The sequence below is a fragment of the Meleagris gallopavo genome, chromosome 5, assembly GCF_905368555.1.
Source record: "Meleagris gallopavo chromosome 5, MGAL_WU_HG_1.1, whole genome shotgun sequence".
NCBI classification, from domain to species: domain Eukaryota; kingdom Metazoa; phylum Chordata; class Aves; order Galliformes; family Phasianidae; genus Meleagris; species Meleagris gallopavo.
In genome coordinates, this window is record NC_139408.1 from 13,464,919 (window position 1) to 13,481,863 (window position 16,945).

Consider the following 16,945-nt stretch of genomic DNA (forward strand, 5'->3'; position numbering starts at 1 on the left):
TCCAGAACAACTCCCTGGCCCTCCCTTAATAAGGTTCTCACTTGCCCACTCCACAGTCATTTCATTTCCAGAATACTCGTTTCCTTTGCTTTGCTGCACCTTTGCCTGCCACGCTAAAGTATGCTCTGCCTCTCAGGAATTATTTTTTTCAAGGTACGTTCAAATGGACAACAGTAAAAATGCTTCTAAACCACACTGATTCAACAGAGGGAGCTTCCCCAGCCTTTTTTAGAAAAGGATCTTTTCCAAGCTTTGAATCACTGACACTGGTCTGACTCTTAATCCCAAAAAACTTTGGAAAAATGAAGCACTGATGGCATTATGTAAGGACCAGATCCCAAGACCTACGTACCTAGAATACTACGTGTGGCCTCAAGATGCTTTCTGAAGTACTGACCACCACAGAAGAAAATGCAATGCCTAATCCAGTGCTGCACAAATCCTCCAAAGCTGTAATCACTTTCCACTCATTGCACTTGCTAACAGCTGAAGGCAGAAAAGGTTAAGAGACTGATAATTAGTTACTTTTTGAAACTAAAACGATTGGTTTTGCAGCAGACTCTAGGCCACAGAATAAACAAGATATCTCCTGAGTTCTACAAGCTGGGTGTGCCCACAACAGCAGCACACACTTTGATAAGCCGTACTATATACAAAGAGCTAAATTCTGTCTAAACAGCCATAAGTCACTCTAGAAGAAACGCCTCATCCTAGGATATCATCTCAGCTATTCTAAAGCCTTTCCCATTTAAAGAAAATAATATTTATAAGAATTACCTCTCTTCTCCACAAACGCATGAATCTTAAACAGTAATGGTCATTTTTCCCTATTACAACCACTTTAAGAAATTCACAGGTCAGATGACAATATGGTGGTTGAACCCAACTTATTTAAAGAAATATAATTCAGCCTGCGATGCTTGTCAAGTTCAAGCCTTGAAATCCATGCCAGGTATGGAAACTGCAAGTTTCTAGCCCATACACAGAAACTACTGCATGAAATTTTATGGTCTGTGTTATTCAGGAGGTCAAAAAGGATTATCACAGTGCTGCTTTTTAGCCGTGGTACCAAGGAGCACTGGCATATAAGCCAAGGCTCATGGCTGGAAAGCCATTCTCAAAGAACTGTTGTGAACTGGACTCTGAGCAGACCTTGAACTCTGTTTCAGGAGAAAGCAGAATTGTCAATACAAGAGTTTGACGGCTTTCAGCCCTTCTAGCAAACATAGTGCTTGTTTTGTGCACCCTGCCTGATTCACACAGTAAGCAGACATCCCCTACCCAACCCTTACCTCTCCCTTCAAGCCAATGAACGGGCAACTGCTGAAAAAGCAGCAGTCTGTCTTACAATGTGAAAATTCTATAATTTTCCAGATTTTTCATACAGCTGAGATAACCTGAACAGATCAGGTGTTTTCCAGTTATGAACACTTTCCCACAGCAAGACAACTTTGGATCAAGCAAGCACAATTTCCCCACTGTTTCATCCATTCATATATTTAGCAACAGTGGGACAACAATGGATCAGACTGTTGAATACTCTTCTTTTGGCAGATGTGTAATTATGGAGTCCCAGTACTGAAGCAGACATCTGAAGATCCAGATTACCCATTCCCAGTCTTATCCGTCCACAAAAGTGAGCCATTTACCCTCCCTGCTATTTGGCTTTCCACTGTACAGAGCTATGTGCTATGGAATATTTGCTAGATACACCTTGAAGTTGTATTTGCTTCATTTCTATTGTTTATTTTACTTAGCCTTTTCTCTTAACCATTAAGTAGCCTAACAGAGAGGGGATGATGCACAAAGATCATAAAACTAGCCACTGATCTGCTGGATACACTTCATCTTTGACACAGCGTGGCTTAAATGCAGAAAATGGAACTCTGAGACTAACCACTTACCAGCTGAGCTGCACATGCCTTCCTAGTTCAAACTCTTGAAGAGAAACATTTCCATTCTCTGAGGTCATGTAGCGAGGCTCAGGTGATAAACGGTTAGAACAGACAGGAGTTCTGTCACCTGCCACCTGCACACAACCACTCTTTTTCACATGATCCACGAGGAACCTATCTCTAGCACCCAACGGAGCAGGAGCCACAGTGCAAATCTCATTTCAAAGCTATAATGTCAAAGAAGTCACTTTACAAAGTCACTGCCTCTGCAACTCATTTTGGTTTGATGTAAAAAAATAATACAAGTAAACAAAAAGCAATTGTGTGTTCCCTCTGAAGCGTTAATGGTATGGTTGCAACAACTCTCATCATAGCTGGGTGCCTTTCTCCACCTAGAGTGGCCTACGCAGGCAATTGCGCATCAGCTGACTGTTCCAGCATGTTGCTCTCTTTGGGGGGTTGTACACGTACAAAGGGGAAACATCTCCCCTGCACGTCAGAGAAGCCAGCAGCTGCAGAGCTGTGCACGCCAAGTGGGGGATGTGGTTTCTCCTGCACTAAAGCCTCAACCAAGTCTTTACTTTGGTCCTTGGAGAAGTTATTCATGCGTACATCAGAACTCTTGGCCACAGGTATGGCTACTGACATTGCCAAGGACAGCTTGACACCGCTGAAAGCAGGGCTACATGTGACCTCACAGGATTTGCTGATCCCTTGCATCATCCAGAACATCAAGATGTGCTGGAATGAGCACGATTTTATCAACACAGCTACATAATTCTGAGACCTCACTGTCTTTGCTTCACCACTCATCTGCTATGTTTCTCTGTTCATGACACAAACCCCGACTTCATATACGAGTGTTATCTCCATTATCTCCTAACCTACCTGTACAGTGTGGGGGACAGGATTTGTGAAACACCACGTATATAAAGATCTAGCACCTCCTCTGAAACACTAGTCAACAAGGGACTAGGAAAGACTTGGCACCTTTATAGTCACACTTCCTTGGGAAATCTGAGCATTAAAGCAAATGGGACTTTGAATTTTATTCTTTTTTAATCTTACCTTAATTTCACAGGTACACTGTTTTAGAGGAAGCTGGTAACGTAAGTTCTCTCTCTTAACTTGCTTGAGTATCTGCCATAATTTGGTTGTAGCAACTTCATATAGATATGGGTACACTCATCTCTCTATTTCTTCCCTTTTGTGCCACTCCAGTCAGAAACCTGTTTTGAACATGAGCTAAAAATTAATCACCCATGGAGAAATCAGAGTAGCAAAGCATGGTAGACCAGCCCTGTAACATTTGATGCTCACTCAGCCTAGTGCATATTTGGTACTGCAAATAAACTCCTCTCAGCCTAAGTTCTCAACGACAGTACAGAAGCTGGTCACTCTCCTGAGGACCACAACACAGAAGGCAGAGAGCCTGGTGGTTAATATCTCAATTTGCTGTTAAACCTAACATATGGAATACACCCTCACTTATCCAGAACTACCACATACCTGTCTGTTCGCTCGCTCAAGGCTGACCAATCAGCTAGGAAGTTATATGGCAGCACTAGATGAATTCTTGTCATTTCACTGTCACTTTGGTAAAAATGGAGTTACCTAAATTGGAAGCTAACACAAAGGAAAATGATGAAAAAAACAGCAAACTCTGTGACACTATAGAGTAGGAGCAAAGATTCAGACCCAGAATGGATCAACTTCAAACTGAGGTGGAAGTTTGAAAACAAGCCCATTAATTAAAAAAAAAAAAAGTAAGAGGGGCTGGGGGGGAATGCTAGGAAAACTATATACAGCAGAAGAGAGACTCTTTTATCTAAACAAATTCAGTCCTCACACTTTAAAACTGCAGGCCAGCACCCGATTTAACCTGAAGTTCTACGTCACTACAAAACTCTGGAAGTGTTGGCTTTGCAGATATGCCAAACACAAAAACTTTTTTCAGTGAACTCAGTACTTTTCCACATCTACTATTGTAACTCTCCTGGCAGGCTAGGAGTAGCAAATCCTCCTTTATCTCCCTCTTCTCAGAGAGCATCTCTCTGTTTAAGCATCAGCTTACTTACACAGATCGTCACGCACAATCCCCCTCGGATGCTAGATAAAGATGGGGGTGGGAGAAACACCAAAGCTGTAAGCAACAAACTGCAGGAGACAGACTGTTGTGCAGAGAGGATGTAGCCGGGGGAAAGAGGCAACTAACAGAAGGGGGTGCATAAAATCTTACTTGGATCGCCTCTCTGGGGAACAGCTGTTTCCTTATAAACATCTTGCTAGCTGTCCAAACAAAAAGTTCAGACACGGAACAATAATGGAGAGCACCTGAGTAGATGTGTTCAAGGCAAGAGCTCATTCACTACCCTCCCAATCGCTCCAAGTGGCAGAATTCAGAAGCTGAGGAAACATGAACCATACATTTAACCCTGCACACGCTAGCATTATACCTAACGGCCTGCAGAAACACATCCTTCCTTCTATCTATGATAAAGTCCTCCCTAGAACACTTTTTTCGCCTGCCATTCCTGACACACTAGCAGAGCATATTACTTGACAAAGGGAAAGAGAAAATATCCTCATCAAAGCAAGGAGAAACAGCTGCAGAGCCAAGAAATGAAAAACCTAAACGTGGCAGCCTTGAAGGACTAAAAAAGTTCTACCACTGCCCTGGCACCAGCAACTTGGAACTAAAGGGAGGTGCACCAGTTAAGTAAAAAGAGTCTTTTTACTAGTCCAGAGCACAAAACAGTCTACACTTGCAGAATCGTTTTTATGCCAATACAACTGTGTCTACACAGGACTCCTGCCAACACTGCAAGGTAGCTGTGGGCAGGGGAAGGAACACTAGCACAACTGAGCCCTTAAATGTTCCTGGGGGCAGACTGGTCACAGAAGGCAATTACCTGCATTGCACAACAGCTAGCAAGCACTGTGCACCACCTCTGTCCACTTCTTAAGGCTTCTGAGGATCGCACACACACACAGCCACAAGTCTATCTAAAAGAACCTACGTCCAAAATACCACATAGCCATTCAGGGAGGAGTGAAATCAAACTATGCACACATCTCCAGGAAATGGGGCAGCTTTGGAAGGAAGGCAGTCCACGGGACAGCGAAACACAGTAACTGACAATAAGGGAAACTCATGTCCTGAGCCTGCAGCCTAGTTATCTACAAATTTTTGTCCAACCTCAGCTGTCCTGTCACGACTTTTATACATTCTATTCAGTGCAAAACACGTTTATCCTGGGAAACAAAATGCCTCCTACTTCTACACAAATGACCTGTGGAAGGAAGAAGAAAGTAAGTACACTGACACTCTCACAGTCAGAAGCAATTTCACATTGCAGAAATAGTCCCCAAGTTCAGAGGAAAGATCTGATGCAGTCAGATTTATTTTACCTTTTTATTTCTTTAAGGCCATTTTGTTGCAGTTGAGCATAAACAGCCAGGAAAAAAAAACAACCACCCTAGCAAGCACTGCTCAAGGATAAACCCGCAGTCATTATGAGAAGAGTGGAAGTTCTACTGATTAAAATCCCTCTGGGCCTAAAGAAAGGCAGCTGGCTTCTTGCATCAAAGTCCAAACCAATCGGGGACTCCACCTCGTCTGGGGTCACCCTTCTGGCTCTGCTGCTCTTTCTCCATGAACGTTTTCCTGAAGTCATCAAAAGCCTCAGCTTCCGAGTCTTCTTTCTCTGGAAATAGGTTGGGAAACTGAAAGGTTTTCCCTTGACCCTAAAAGAGAAAACAAATAGTCAAAAAGGCATTCCAGCCTTTGCAACAGGTACGACGCATATACTTAAAATTACAATCAAAGACCATCCTGAAATTTCTGCTGGTGCAAAAGGCCTCTTCCCAGTGCTCTCCCTGAGATACACACCTATCCCTCCCCATCAAAAACCAGCTTTCTGCCTCTTCTCCTTTGTGCAGAAATTAAGATACTGGCAACTTTCTTTACGGAACGAATGGTCAGGAGAGAGACACCTCTTCAAAGATATTGAGCCAGCTCAGATATGTTGTAGGAGTCATATAAAAGCAAGAGTAGCAAAATAAGCAATTTTGTTAAAGTCATACCATCAGGGAAATACATGGCAGAGCAAGCATTCATTATGTTAATACTTAGGATACAAGTAGAGGTTATAGCTGTTTAAATCTCGTCTGGGATCAGGAAGAACAGATCTAGCAGCTGTTATTATAGGGTGCAATGTGGGAACACAGAATAACAGATAGCAGAGGTCTCTTATCAATTGGAATAAAGTCTACAGTGTAAAATAATTACAGTGGGAACAATCTGTCTAATCCATCACTGATGAGATTAAAGTGACTACATCTGCATCAGTCATTCTGCCTAAAAGACAAGTCATTTTAGTGTAACATCACCATCAGATCTATGTCTCCCACTTGGAAAATAAACATTTGCTTGGTCTCTGGTTTTTATCTAACAGCAGGAAACCATTATTCTGTGGAAATGTTCTATCCCATTAACATTATCTGTTTGCTTTCTAGTGGTGTTTGCACTAAGCACAACTTCATTAAACTCAATATCAGCCCTTCCATTCCCTTGCATTCCATATGGGACTTTGCATAATGAAGCTCATAAGCGATAGCTCATAATTCATAACTCTAAAATTATTCTCCAAAACACCTACAAATCTTATCATACATTAACTTCATTGGCAGAACACTACACAGAAATCTCAACAATAGCATTTAATTGCCTTGGATGAAAACAGTTTTTTCAGATCATCTACTCTTTACGTTTGTGCAATAAGCAAAACCGAATCAGAAGCACAATTAAGAAACAGCTCCACAAAGGAGATGAAATGAGCCTTCCACAACACAGCTATCTATACTACATTCTGGGATCAGAAATATGACATAATTAAATTAAAAAAAAAAAAACAAAAACCTGCCACTGTGTCCTTGACCCTGTTGAATGTGTGTTATGTTCCATTTAGCCATATACACTCAACAGGGTCATTTACAGGTGTGAAAGAATTTAAACCTCAAGCATACGTTTTGGAAAGAAAAACCATGACTTATCCCAGTTGAACTTATCCAGACTAGAATCTAGGAAATATCAACTCATACCCAGCAATGCTTCAGTTGTTTTTCTAGTGCATACTTCTTGGGGGTTTCCTAAGAGCCTGACCATACTACAAAAACAACAAGGGAGCTGCTGTGTACATTGCTCCTTCCTAGATTCTAGCCTGGATAAGATCAACTGGAACAAATCATGGTTTTCCTTTCCACAACGTACACTCGGGAGTTTCAACTCTTTTGTACCTTTCAATTACCAACAGGTATGCTTTTAATAGCTGTCCAAGACAAGTGAAGCATAGTTCCATATGAGGTACACAAAGAGGTGTTATCAATGTCCTTGAACAATCCCAAAGCTGTACCCTACTGAAATTCTTCCTGCAGTGGGATCAGCAGCAAACACCCTTGAGGCCAAGGGCTGCCCAAGATGTTAGCAAACCGAACCATTTGGAAAAGAATTTGTTTACATTACAAAAAATTACTGTGTTTTAAGCTGTACTGCAAGCAGGTTGCTCAGCCCCGCCGTACCTATAGAACAGATAAGGCTCTGATTCTAAGGACTCATCCATCCTGGAGAGGAAGCCATTTTAGTAAAACACATTGGGAAACAATTCAGAATAACATGGCAGGCATACCACCTACACTGAAAATGTGAGAACTGTTCATACCGGTAACACGGTAGTAAGGGGTTCTTGTTATGCAGCACTTCCATTCTGGTATGCTTCCAACACCAAAGCACTTCTCTTATTGGCAAATGAAGGAAAGTCGTCCTTAAAGCATACTAACAACGTTCCTGGTAATTCACTAAGCATTGCAGAACAGTTATTATTTTTAAAAGAAGGAATAAAAAATGTAAAAAGATCGGCAAAGAGGGTGTAGTGAAACCAGGCAAACCTTTCAGCTGTTAATCAAAGCGCTCACAGTTCCCATTTCAAGGCTGGTGAAAGTCAAATATTGAGCTGAAAAACGTCAATCTGTATCGGAGCCTTTTAATAAATCAAAATCAGCACAGACAAGTTGGCTCTTTCCAGCTCTTGTTTTGTGAAGAAATTCTGATTTTGGCTGGCAGCCAGACACGATTCGAAACAGCCAAGACATTACACCCTGAGAACTGAAGGTTGATAAATCTTAAGTAACAATACTATGCAGTAATACTGCGCTGTAAGACTCTGCAGTGATGAAAGCTGTATGAAAAATGGCTGTAGTGCATGCTCAGTAGCTAGTTTTCAAAAGAAGCCTGTATCTTGGGTATTTCAAAATCTCAAAAATACCAAGAGGGATCAGCTTACAGAATGTGTTGAGAGTCTATCCAGGCATATTTATATTTGGTGCATCTTCAACGTGGTGCCAGAGGCCACCAATGTTTCAGCTCATATGCCACCTTCTCAAAACAATGCCTACCAAAGAAACAGAGGGATCCTCACTCCTTTATGCAATCCTGCTTCAGATATACATTTTCCTTTGAAAAAGTTTTCCCTTCTATACAGCAGTCATCTGCCTAACCAAAATAAAGCAAACAACAGAATTTCTACTTAGTTCATCAGAGCAAGGATTTTACAAGGTTTCCGAACTGTCAGAAGGAGAACTACTGGCATATCCAACCAGGATGCAAAATTTTGTGTTCTTATTCCCAAACCTTACATTCATTCAGCATTTTACCTTTTCTAAGCCGTTTAAGTGAGGTCTTCCCTTTCGCTGATTTACTGAAATTCATAAACAGGCATGGACTCTAAAAAAGCTAAGATCTGGTCTTCCTGTGGAACTCCTGCCAGCACGGTTACCTCAGTCGGAAGCACAGGGAAAGTGGGAGAAAGTGAGAACACCCTCCTCTATCTGGCAGTTTTGCTAAAAGAAAGCACTGTAAAAAAGACAGACACTGACCAAAACAAAAAACAACAACAAAAAAAAAACACCAGGCAATTTTGCTCAGATAATTTAGTTTGTCTTGGAATTGGATGGTGAAAAAGTTGTTTTACTGACACTGTAGCAATGTGAGGTGATATCTTTGGAGTCTGTCAGGATGAGCTCTCCCTCCACATCCCCTCATACGAGGCCTAAGAATGTTAAAGAATAAATAAATAAAGCGATGAAGTCATAGAAGCATTACAACAGTACCTAAAAAAATAAAGTCAATGTGATGTTTTCACATGTTGGTATTCTCAATTTAGGGTCCTCCCAGAGACCTCCCTTCTTCCTAGGAATTCTAAGGTTGTACACAAGTGAGATGTGTGGTCCTCTGTTTAGATTACAGAATTGGGAACCATTCAACTTTTCTCCTGCACAAATCTAATCTTCATTTCAGCTGTACCCCAATGTAAAACTGATTTATATACAGAGTCATTATTCATTCATTACATACTAACATCTTTCAAGATAACAAGTGACCTAAACACTGAAAATAGATTTTTAACTTACGTTTCAAGTCTTAGTGGTTACAAAGGGTGATTTAAACACACCTTGCTCCCTGAGTTTGCAGAAGGAGTTACGACATCAAGTGGTACAAATTGCCTCCATTCATTTTAATGGGAGGTTAAGTGACCGTAATTAGGCCTATGAAGTCAAGTGTTAGCCTTTCCACTGCTGAGCCTCATGTCAGAAAATTGCTGGAAGGATTATCCAGCACAAACTCACTTGTACTTTTCTGACCTTTGAGTCCCTTCAAAAGTTTAGGAAAAGGAGGTCAACAAAGATATTATTGTGTAGGAATGACGCAGCAAACACTGCTCATGTAAACAACTGTGAGGTCTTCTCAAGCACTTACTACTGTCCTTCAGAATTAGTAGAAAAGTAATGTTTATAGTATCATTAACTAAAAAAATGTTGGACTCCCAACAGCACAGGACTCAGTCCAGCAGTAGCAGCAAATGCAGTTAAGTTTAATAATCCAGTGCATTTCAACAATTTTCCTACTATTGCACATGGTAACATCTGATATTAAAACGTATGGAAAAAACAGCACGCAGAAACAGCTTCAAAGCTCACACAGGAATAGTACTGCTAACAGTGCATCCAAGTTTACTCTGAATTCATTACATGTCACATCTGATGTGCAAATGGGTTAATTACTAAGAATGTACAGGACACTGTAGGCAGGGTCTAAGGAGAAAGCATTTGCAAAAATGTTCCCACCGGTGCCATCATTCATGTAGCTAAATAGGTGTTAGTCCTAATGTTGACAAGGTCAGACTCCTTTTTACAGCCATCTCCATTAGATTTCTCAAAACAGGTTTAATTAAAAATAGGTCTGGATTCCAGAGGCTTGTCTACAGTTGGGCTCCCACGGGTGCTAACACCTGCTGAGCTAAACAGTGAGAACAGTGAAGGAGGAGGAAGGGATGTTGTTGTTTTTTTTTAATTTCCATGATGTTGATGTAACTGTAAAGTTTACCAGTGGCTTCTTTCTTTTTTTTTCTTTTGGTTCTTTTAAGTAACGTTAGGATAGTCATAATTTCATCGGATAAAAGGTTGTTGCTTTAGTTACTTGGCAAAGACAGATAGATTTCATTTTTGTTAAAAAAAATAAATTAGCATTAAAAAGTAGGATTTGATAGCAAAAGCAAAAATCTCCAACTTCAACCTTTCTCACCACATTCCAGAAGGGAAAAAAAAGGCAGGCAGAGTCTGGAATGGCAAGATATTGTTGATCCACAGCCTTCTATGATTTGAGGTATTTTTTTAGTGTGAAAATATTATGCTTGGACTGATACGTATTTGTCCAGTTACAGCCTGAGAATAAAGTAAACAGCTCTGAATCTCCAAGAAATAGTATTTGGAAAAGAAAGGACAACAATCCTTACATGCGGAACAGCTGGGGCACTACTGTGACACTTAAGGGTGTATCAGCTATGACTTTCCACCTTTGAGACACTTGCAGTAAGTTAATGGATATGCACATTGTGCTGGAACACATAAGATGATGTTTTATGAAGCAAGCAAGCAAAAGCAGTCATGAGAAACACGCTCCATTTCATTCAGGTAAACCCACACAAGAGCTGCTAGGGAGTCTCACTGGGAAGTGCAACACTTCCACCTAGTGGGCAACACGAAGACCAGCCCAAGTCCCTCCAAAAACAGTTATTTTTCCAGTCATAAGCAGTTCTAACTTGAAACTGGATTAATGAGAGAAAACACAGCTGGGAAAAATGGTGGGAAAGCCCTGCTACTCTGACTCACTGCAGATGCAAAATAATTCTCATTAAAAAAGGATTTTACAGTGGTTACCACACTTTTCTAAATTAGGCAGATACTAACAATGGACTGCATAGGGCCTGTTTTGGCCTGAATCAAACCGTGAATGAGAACCAAGGCAAAACCTTCCATTTCAGAAACAACGCTGGCTTTCTGGCCTCACCCAGCATTGAAAGCTGGTGTGAATGCAGAACTGGGAGCTCACTGTCTGAGACACCAGAAATAGTGACGAAAAGCAAAGAACAAATGGAAAAAAAAAAAGAAAAAAGAAAAGAGGAATAAAAGGACAAACCTAAAGATTAGAATTCACTGACAGCTACAACAGAAGAAGAAACAGAAAAGGGCTCAGGAATGAGGTGAAGGGAGAGCATGCACACATCTACTTAAAGGGTCAGTTTCTCACCTAGGATGCTGCACAACAAAAGCTTAAAGGTGAACCCCTAACTCCATTCATGGCACAGGTGAAAACTCAGCGTGGTATAGAAACTTAGAATGATACTGTTGGATACCAAGGGCTACTTGCTCTTTCAAGAACCAGGAACACTTCTCAGCCACAGTACCACAGAGGTCTGCACAGGGCAATTTGCCCAGCAGACAAAATAGGGGCTAGAGAACAATTCCCAGCACTGTTGGTATTCAACTGCTTCCAGTACTACACCATGCAGCTCCCCATCACACCGCAGTTACGTATGTGGTGATGACAACTATTCTGATCTCAGAAATGTAACCTGAAATGAATGCACATGGGAACTGTCTTAAATGAGTGGCTTTCCACAGAAATACAACATTTTGCTTTCCATTCTTTCCCCTTGAATTTGTCTGTGGGTTGCAGACTAACCCCATCCTCAATTGAGCAGATACAGAAACAAGACTGTATTTAAATACAGTCAAGTAAAGCTGGAGAACTGACCAAGTTTCACTAGAGATGCACATCTGCTTCAATTTTGGGAAACAAGACTCCAAAAGCACAGCCATCACCACCAAGAAGCTGTGACAATAGAAAGTGCCTCCAATTACCTACTAAGGATCATCATCCAGAGAATGTAACTCGTAAGACAAAATCACTCCTGACATTCAATTCCTCAGCCCTGTTCTTAATACATTAGTCATACCTAATCTCTTGCAGACAAAAGCCTTGCACAGACAATAGCCTTCCCTCCAAGAGGGGGAATTTGTCCAACAAATCAGAGACTCCTTCTTGAAAAAGGCATGTTTTCTTTGTCATCAAAACACAAGCCTTCATCCGGAGGTGGTTGCCTTCAACTCCAACACAGTAAATGAAGGTTAGTCCTCATATAGACATAAAACTGTTACTTTCTACTGACTTTGCATTTCATGCTGTCCTTTTATAGATAAGGGCTGCCTACAAAAAACAGAATTCTCAATTTTCCTTTCACACCCCTTCCTAAAAGGGGCTTAAAGGAAAACTTCTAAGACCATGTCAAGTCTGAACAATTAAAAAATAAATACTGTTATTTCCCATTGTCTGTGCATCTTTCATTTCATTGCAAGTCTGTGTGAATTCTTACACAGTCTTTAAACTGTAAGACCACGCAACGCTCCCCCACACTAACTCAGTGTCCCAGGACAGAGTAATATTGAGGTCGTGTTGCCAACAACAACTTTGAACTTATGGTTTTACAACCAGAAATAGCATTCCTTTAATGTAATTTTGGTATGTGAAAGGTTTTTCTTTCACGGGTGGCATTTCTTTTTTCCCCTGTAGCCAGGTAAGCCCAAGAGAAGTCTGAACTATAATGTGCTCCTGTTATGAAAGAAACCCGTAAGAACATGAAGCTCCTTTTCCACTGGGCAACCAACATACGTTTTAGAACCCACTTCAGCCACAAAGCACACTTACTAGACATGACTAAAAGCTCCTCAGGAGACACGCTTTAGTCTTCTCTGAGATTCAAAGAGCTTTAATAAAAAGTTCCCCATCCTTACAATATATTCTTTTACTTACTGGACATTTTAGCAATCAACCACACAAGTCATGAACTTTCCAGAGTACGGGGTCAGTATGAAACTCACTGGCAAAGCAGCACTGTATGACATCAGACCATAACTTACACAGAAACCTCAGACAAAAATGGGACTTGAGAACTAATGTTTTGTTTGAATTTGTTTTTCAACTAAGTCATCAAATGTCTTTATACATTCTGGAACACATTAAAAAAAAACATCTACATTAGAGGATTGGAAGAAATAGCCAGCCAACTGGACAATTCACTAAGCATTACTTCCAGCTTGGCTGATTAACAGCTCCTTCTTTCCCTGCAAGCATCCACGTTAACTCACCAGCTGTACGTAGGCGACCTTGTAATCTGGCTTCTTCACTCTCTGATTCTTATGGTTTCTCTTGTTGTTTGCACCTGCAGAATAGAAGAGGCCCATCTGTAACTACACAGGACTTCCAAGTACCCGAAAGCAAGAGCAGGCTGAAGGGAGGGACTTCACCAATCTTGATTTTTTGTTAAGATTCCTCTTATTCCTTCAATATCAACATACATACTACACAGTAATAGCTCAATTTCTAGAACGTACTGAAGCTGGTAAACACTGCTCACATGTAAGGAGAGGAGACATCACCAGACTCTAACTGCTGACAGGCTTTCATGGTCACAACACATTCTGCAAAGCAGCAAAGTGGAAATTCTTCTGAGCGGAGGGCCAGAAGAAACAAACTGCCCTTCCAACATTAACAGCTTCAGTCAAATAATGGGGAAATGACCACTGAGCAGCTTCAGACTGGTCAATTTTTACTGCTCAGCTAATGAGAATGATCTATTGTCAAACAAATCAGAAAATTACACTCCATACCCCCCCCCCCAAAAAAAAAAAACAACAAAACAAAATAAAGCATCTTCACTTTATGCAAGTTGTCTTCAGAAGTTCATTTTACTCCCTGCATATAAGAGAATTAAAGCTCTTGAATTATGAGACATCCTAAACCTTTCCTCTTCTATCCCTGACTATACACATATTAACAGCACTTCCATAAGTAGTGAGGAACAAAACAAGGTTACAAGAACAAGCAAAAAGATTTTTCAGTGCTGTTGAAAATGGAATGTTTTTGGTATTAAGACTTTACTTCTTACAAAGGCATATTGCAGAAGATCTTTGTTTCCCTTCTCTTCTTCTATGTGTTCTGAGTTTTACAACCTTCTCTTGATGCTTTATCTTTCATTCTCCATTTTTCACTATTACAGCCCTTTTTACCCTACACCTTTTTAAAAATTGCCCTGCCCTTGGGATTAGAAACACATCGATCAATTCCTTTCCTGGTCAGTGCACGAAAAAGAAGAATCCAGCCAAAGATGCCCTACCCAACAAGTCACTGTCCATGTGATTAATTAGCTACCTGCTAATCTAAAACATGCATGACAGAAAAACGGTATTCCTGACTTTGTACAGCATACAAAATGCATTCAGAGATGCTCTGCGAAAGGAAGCATTCACATGTGATGTGACTGTACATAATCCTAGCCCAGCTCAATTGGAGAAGAGTGCATCAAGTGTGAGTTCAGCAAAACTACAAATGTTTTTTTGCTGTTTTTTTTCTTTGTTTTTTGTTTTTTTGGAAGTTGTTTTTTTGAAAACATTGTTTCTTTCTTTGTGGGGCTTTTTGTGTTTGTTGTTTATTTATTTCTTTATTTTTTTGTACTAGTGCAGTGCAGTGAAGAAACACAATAAGTGGATACATACAAATCTACAGCAGAAATGTGGTAACTACAAGGGGAAAAAAAATTGTAAAGATGTGTTTCTGATATTATCTACTTGTCTAATTGAGTATTTTTTCCCTCTACACAATCTGGCCTTTGTCAAACCATAACACCTCCTCTCTACAAGTTAGGTAAACTCGTGAAGCAGGTCCTTCTGAAGTGAGTGAAACACCCACTGGTCTTCAAAAGAAATGGTACCAAAGCATTTGGTACAGGTCAGAAAACAGTCAAGATTTTAAGCCTTTTTAAATTAAGTTTTTAAAAGAAAAAGCTGATGTTCTAATCTAAACAAAGTGTTCATATGTGAAGTGGTACATATGAAGTGGCACATACTTGTTTTAAGGAATAAACAGATGAGCAAGGAAACTGTAACCACCCCTTTGAACTGTTCAACTGCACTTACCATACTGTATCCTGGTTCTCACAGCAGCTACTGGCACATTATAGATTTTCTCAAGGTAATTCCTGATATCCACTTTTGTCATTCTAAGCAAGGAGACAGTATTTTAGGGGAAGAAAGAAGCAGAAGTATGAATATTTAACTACAGGGAAAGAAAAAAGCAAAAGTAGAAATATTTAACTAAACTCCAAACAGAGCCAGAGGGATAAATTTGGCTTCCCCTTTAACCAAACCAAGGTAGATTCACTGCACAGGAGTATAAACTCAACATAAATCCATATACCGCTGGAGCAACTCATAACCATAAACTGCAACAGCTGTAAACACTTCATTCTCTGTAGCCTCAGCAGTAAAAACGTGCAGGATGTTCTGCATTCAGCTGCCTTGGAAGCTCTGGCACACAGAAGGCCCTTCCTTCAGCCCCATCAGAATCACAGAATGGCCAGGGTTGGAAGGGACCTCAAGGATCACCAAGCTCCAACCCCCCGCCACATGCAGGGCCACCAACCTCCATATTTAATACTGGACCAGGCTGCTCAGGGCCCCATCCAATCTGGCCTTGAACACCTCCAGGGATGAATGGGGCATCCACAACCTCTCTATGCAGCCTGTTGCAGTACCTCACCAGTCTCCCTGTGAAGAACTTCCCCCTGACATCCAACCTAAATCCTCCCTCCCTCAACTTAAAACCATTTCCCCTTGTCCTGCAGTTATCAACCTTTTCAAAAAGTTGATTCCCCTCCTGTTTGTAGGCTCCCTTTAGGTACTGAAAGGCTGCAATGAGGTCACCCCACAGCCTTCCTTTCTCCAGCCTGAACAAGCCCAGCTCCCTCAGCCTGTCTTCATAGGGAGGTGCTCCAGTCCCCTGATCATCTTCGTGGCTCTCCTCTGGACCCTCTCCAACAGCTCCTTGTCTTTCCTGTACTGGGGGCTCCAGACCTGGACGCAGTACTTCAGATGGGGCCTCATAGGAGCAGAGCAGAGGGGGACAATCACCTCCTTGTCCCTGCTGGCCACCCCTCTTTTAATGGAGCCCAGGATACCATTTGCTTTCCGAGCTGCAAGGGCACACTGCTGGCTCATGTTAAGCTTTTCATCTATCAAGACCCCCAGGTCCTTCTCCGCAGGGCTGCTCTCCAGGACCGCTCCTTCCAGTCCCTCGCCCTCATCCCCACAGGCAGTAAAGAGCAGCACGTCGGACAAAGCAGACGGGGAGCCGTTCGCTCCCTTGGCCGACGTGCCGCCCTCCGCCCGCACTCACTCCATGGAGACGCGGAACTGCACGGTGTCCTCGGGCTGCGGCACGCCGGGCCGCACTGCCAACATGAAGAAGTTGGGGCGGAAAATCCGCAGCTGGGGGCCGCCCAGCTGGAATAAGGGGTACCTGAGGGGAGAAGAAGGCCCGATAAGCAACCAAGCGGCATTACTACACCGCTAACCACATCCCCGTACCGCCCAGCCTGCTCACACGGCCTTCCTGCCGCCCGCCGCCATGGCCGCCGCCCGGCCCGGAAGTGCTGCGACCACAGAGCGGCGTACAGCGGGGAGAATGTCGCCGCTTGCGCCTCCTGCTGGCGCGGAGGAGCGGTTGCAGGGTGGGATTCGGCGTTGTTACGTTGGCGCTCCTCTCAAGGCTGCCCTCTACAGCCTTAGCGGGGCTCATTCACAAACCCGGCCCGTGGAGG

At 42.0% G+C, this 16,945-nt stretch overlaps 1 protein-coding gene across 1 annotated transcript; it reads right to left on the reverse strand.

The window, feature by feature from the left end:
- Positions 1-5,296: 5,296 nt before the first annotated feature.
- On the reverse strand, positions 5,297-16,769 carry MRPL23 (mitochondrial ribosomal protein L23). The gene is made up of 5 exons (XM_010711006.4): positions 16,729-16,769; positions 16,522-16,644; positions 15,264-15,346; positions 13,437-13,510; positions 5,297-5,642 (listed from the first exon to the last, which is right to left on the reverse strand). The coding sequence occupies exons 1-5, from the start codon at positions 16,752-16,754 to the stop codon at positions 5,481-5,483; spliced, it is 468 nt and encodes a 155-aa protein (XP_010709308.2). The 5' UTR covers positions 16,755-16,769; the 3' UTR covers positions 5,297-5,480.
- Positions 16,770-16,945: the final 176 nt, after the last annotated feature.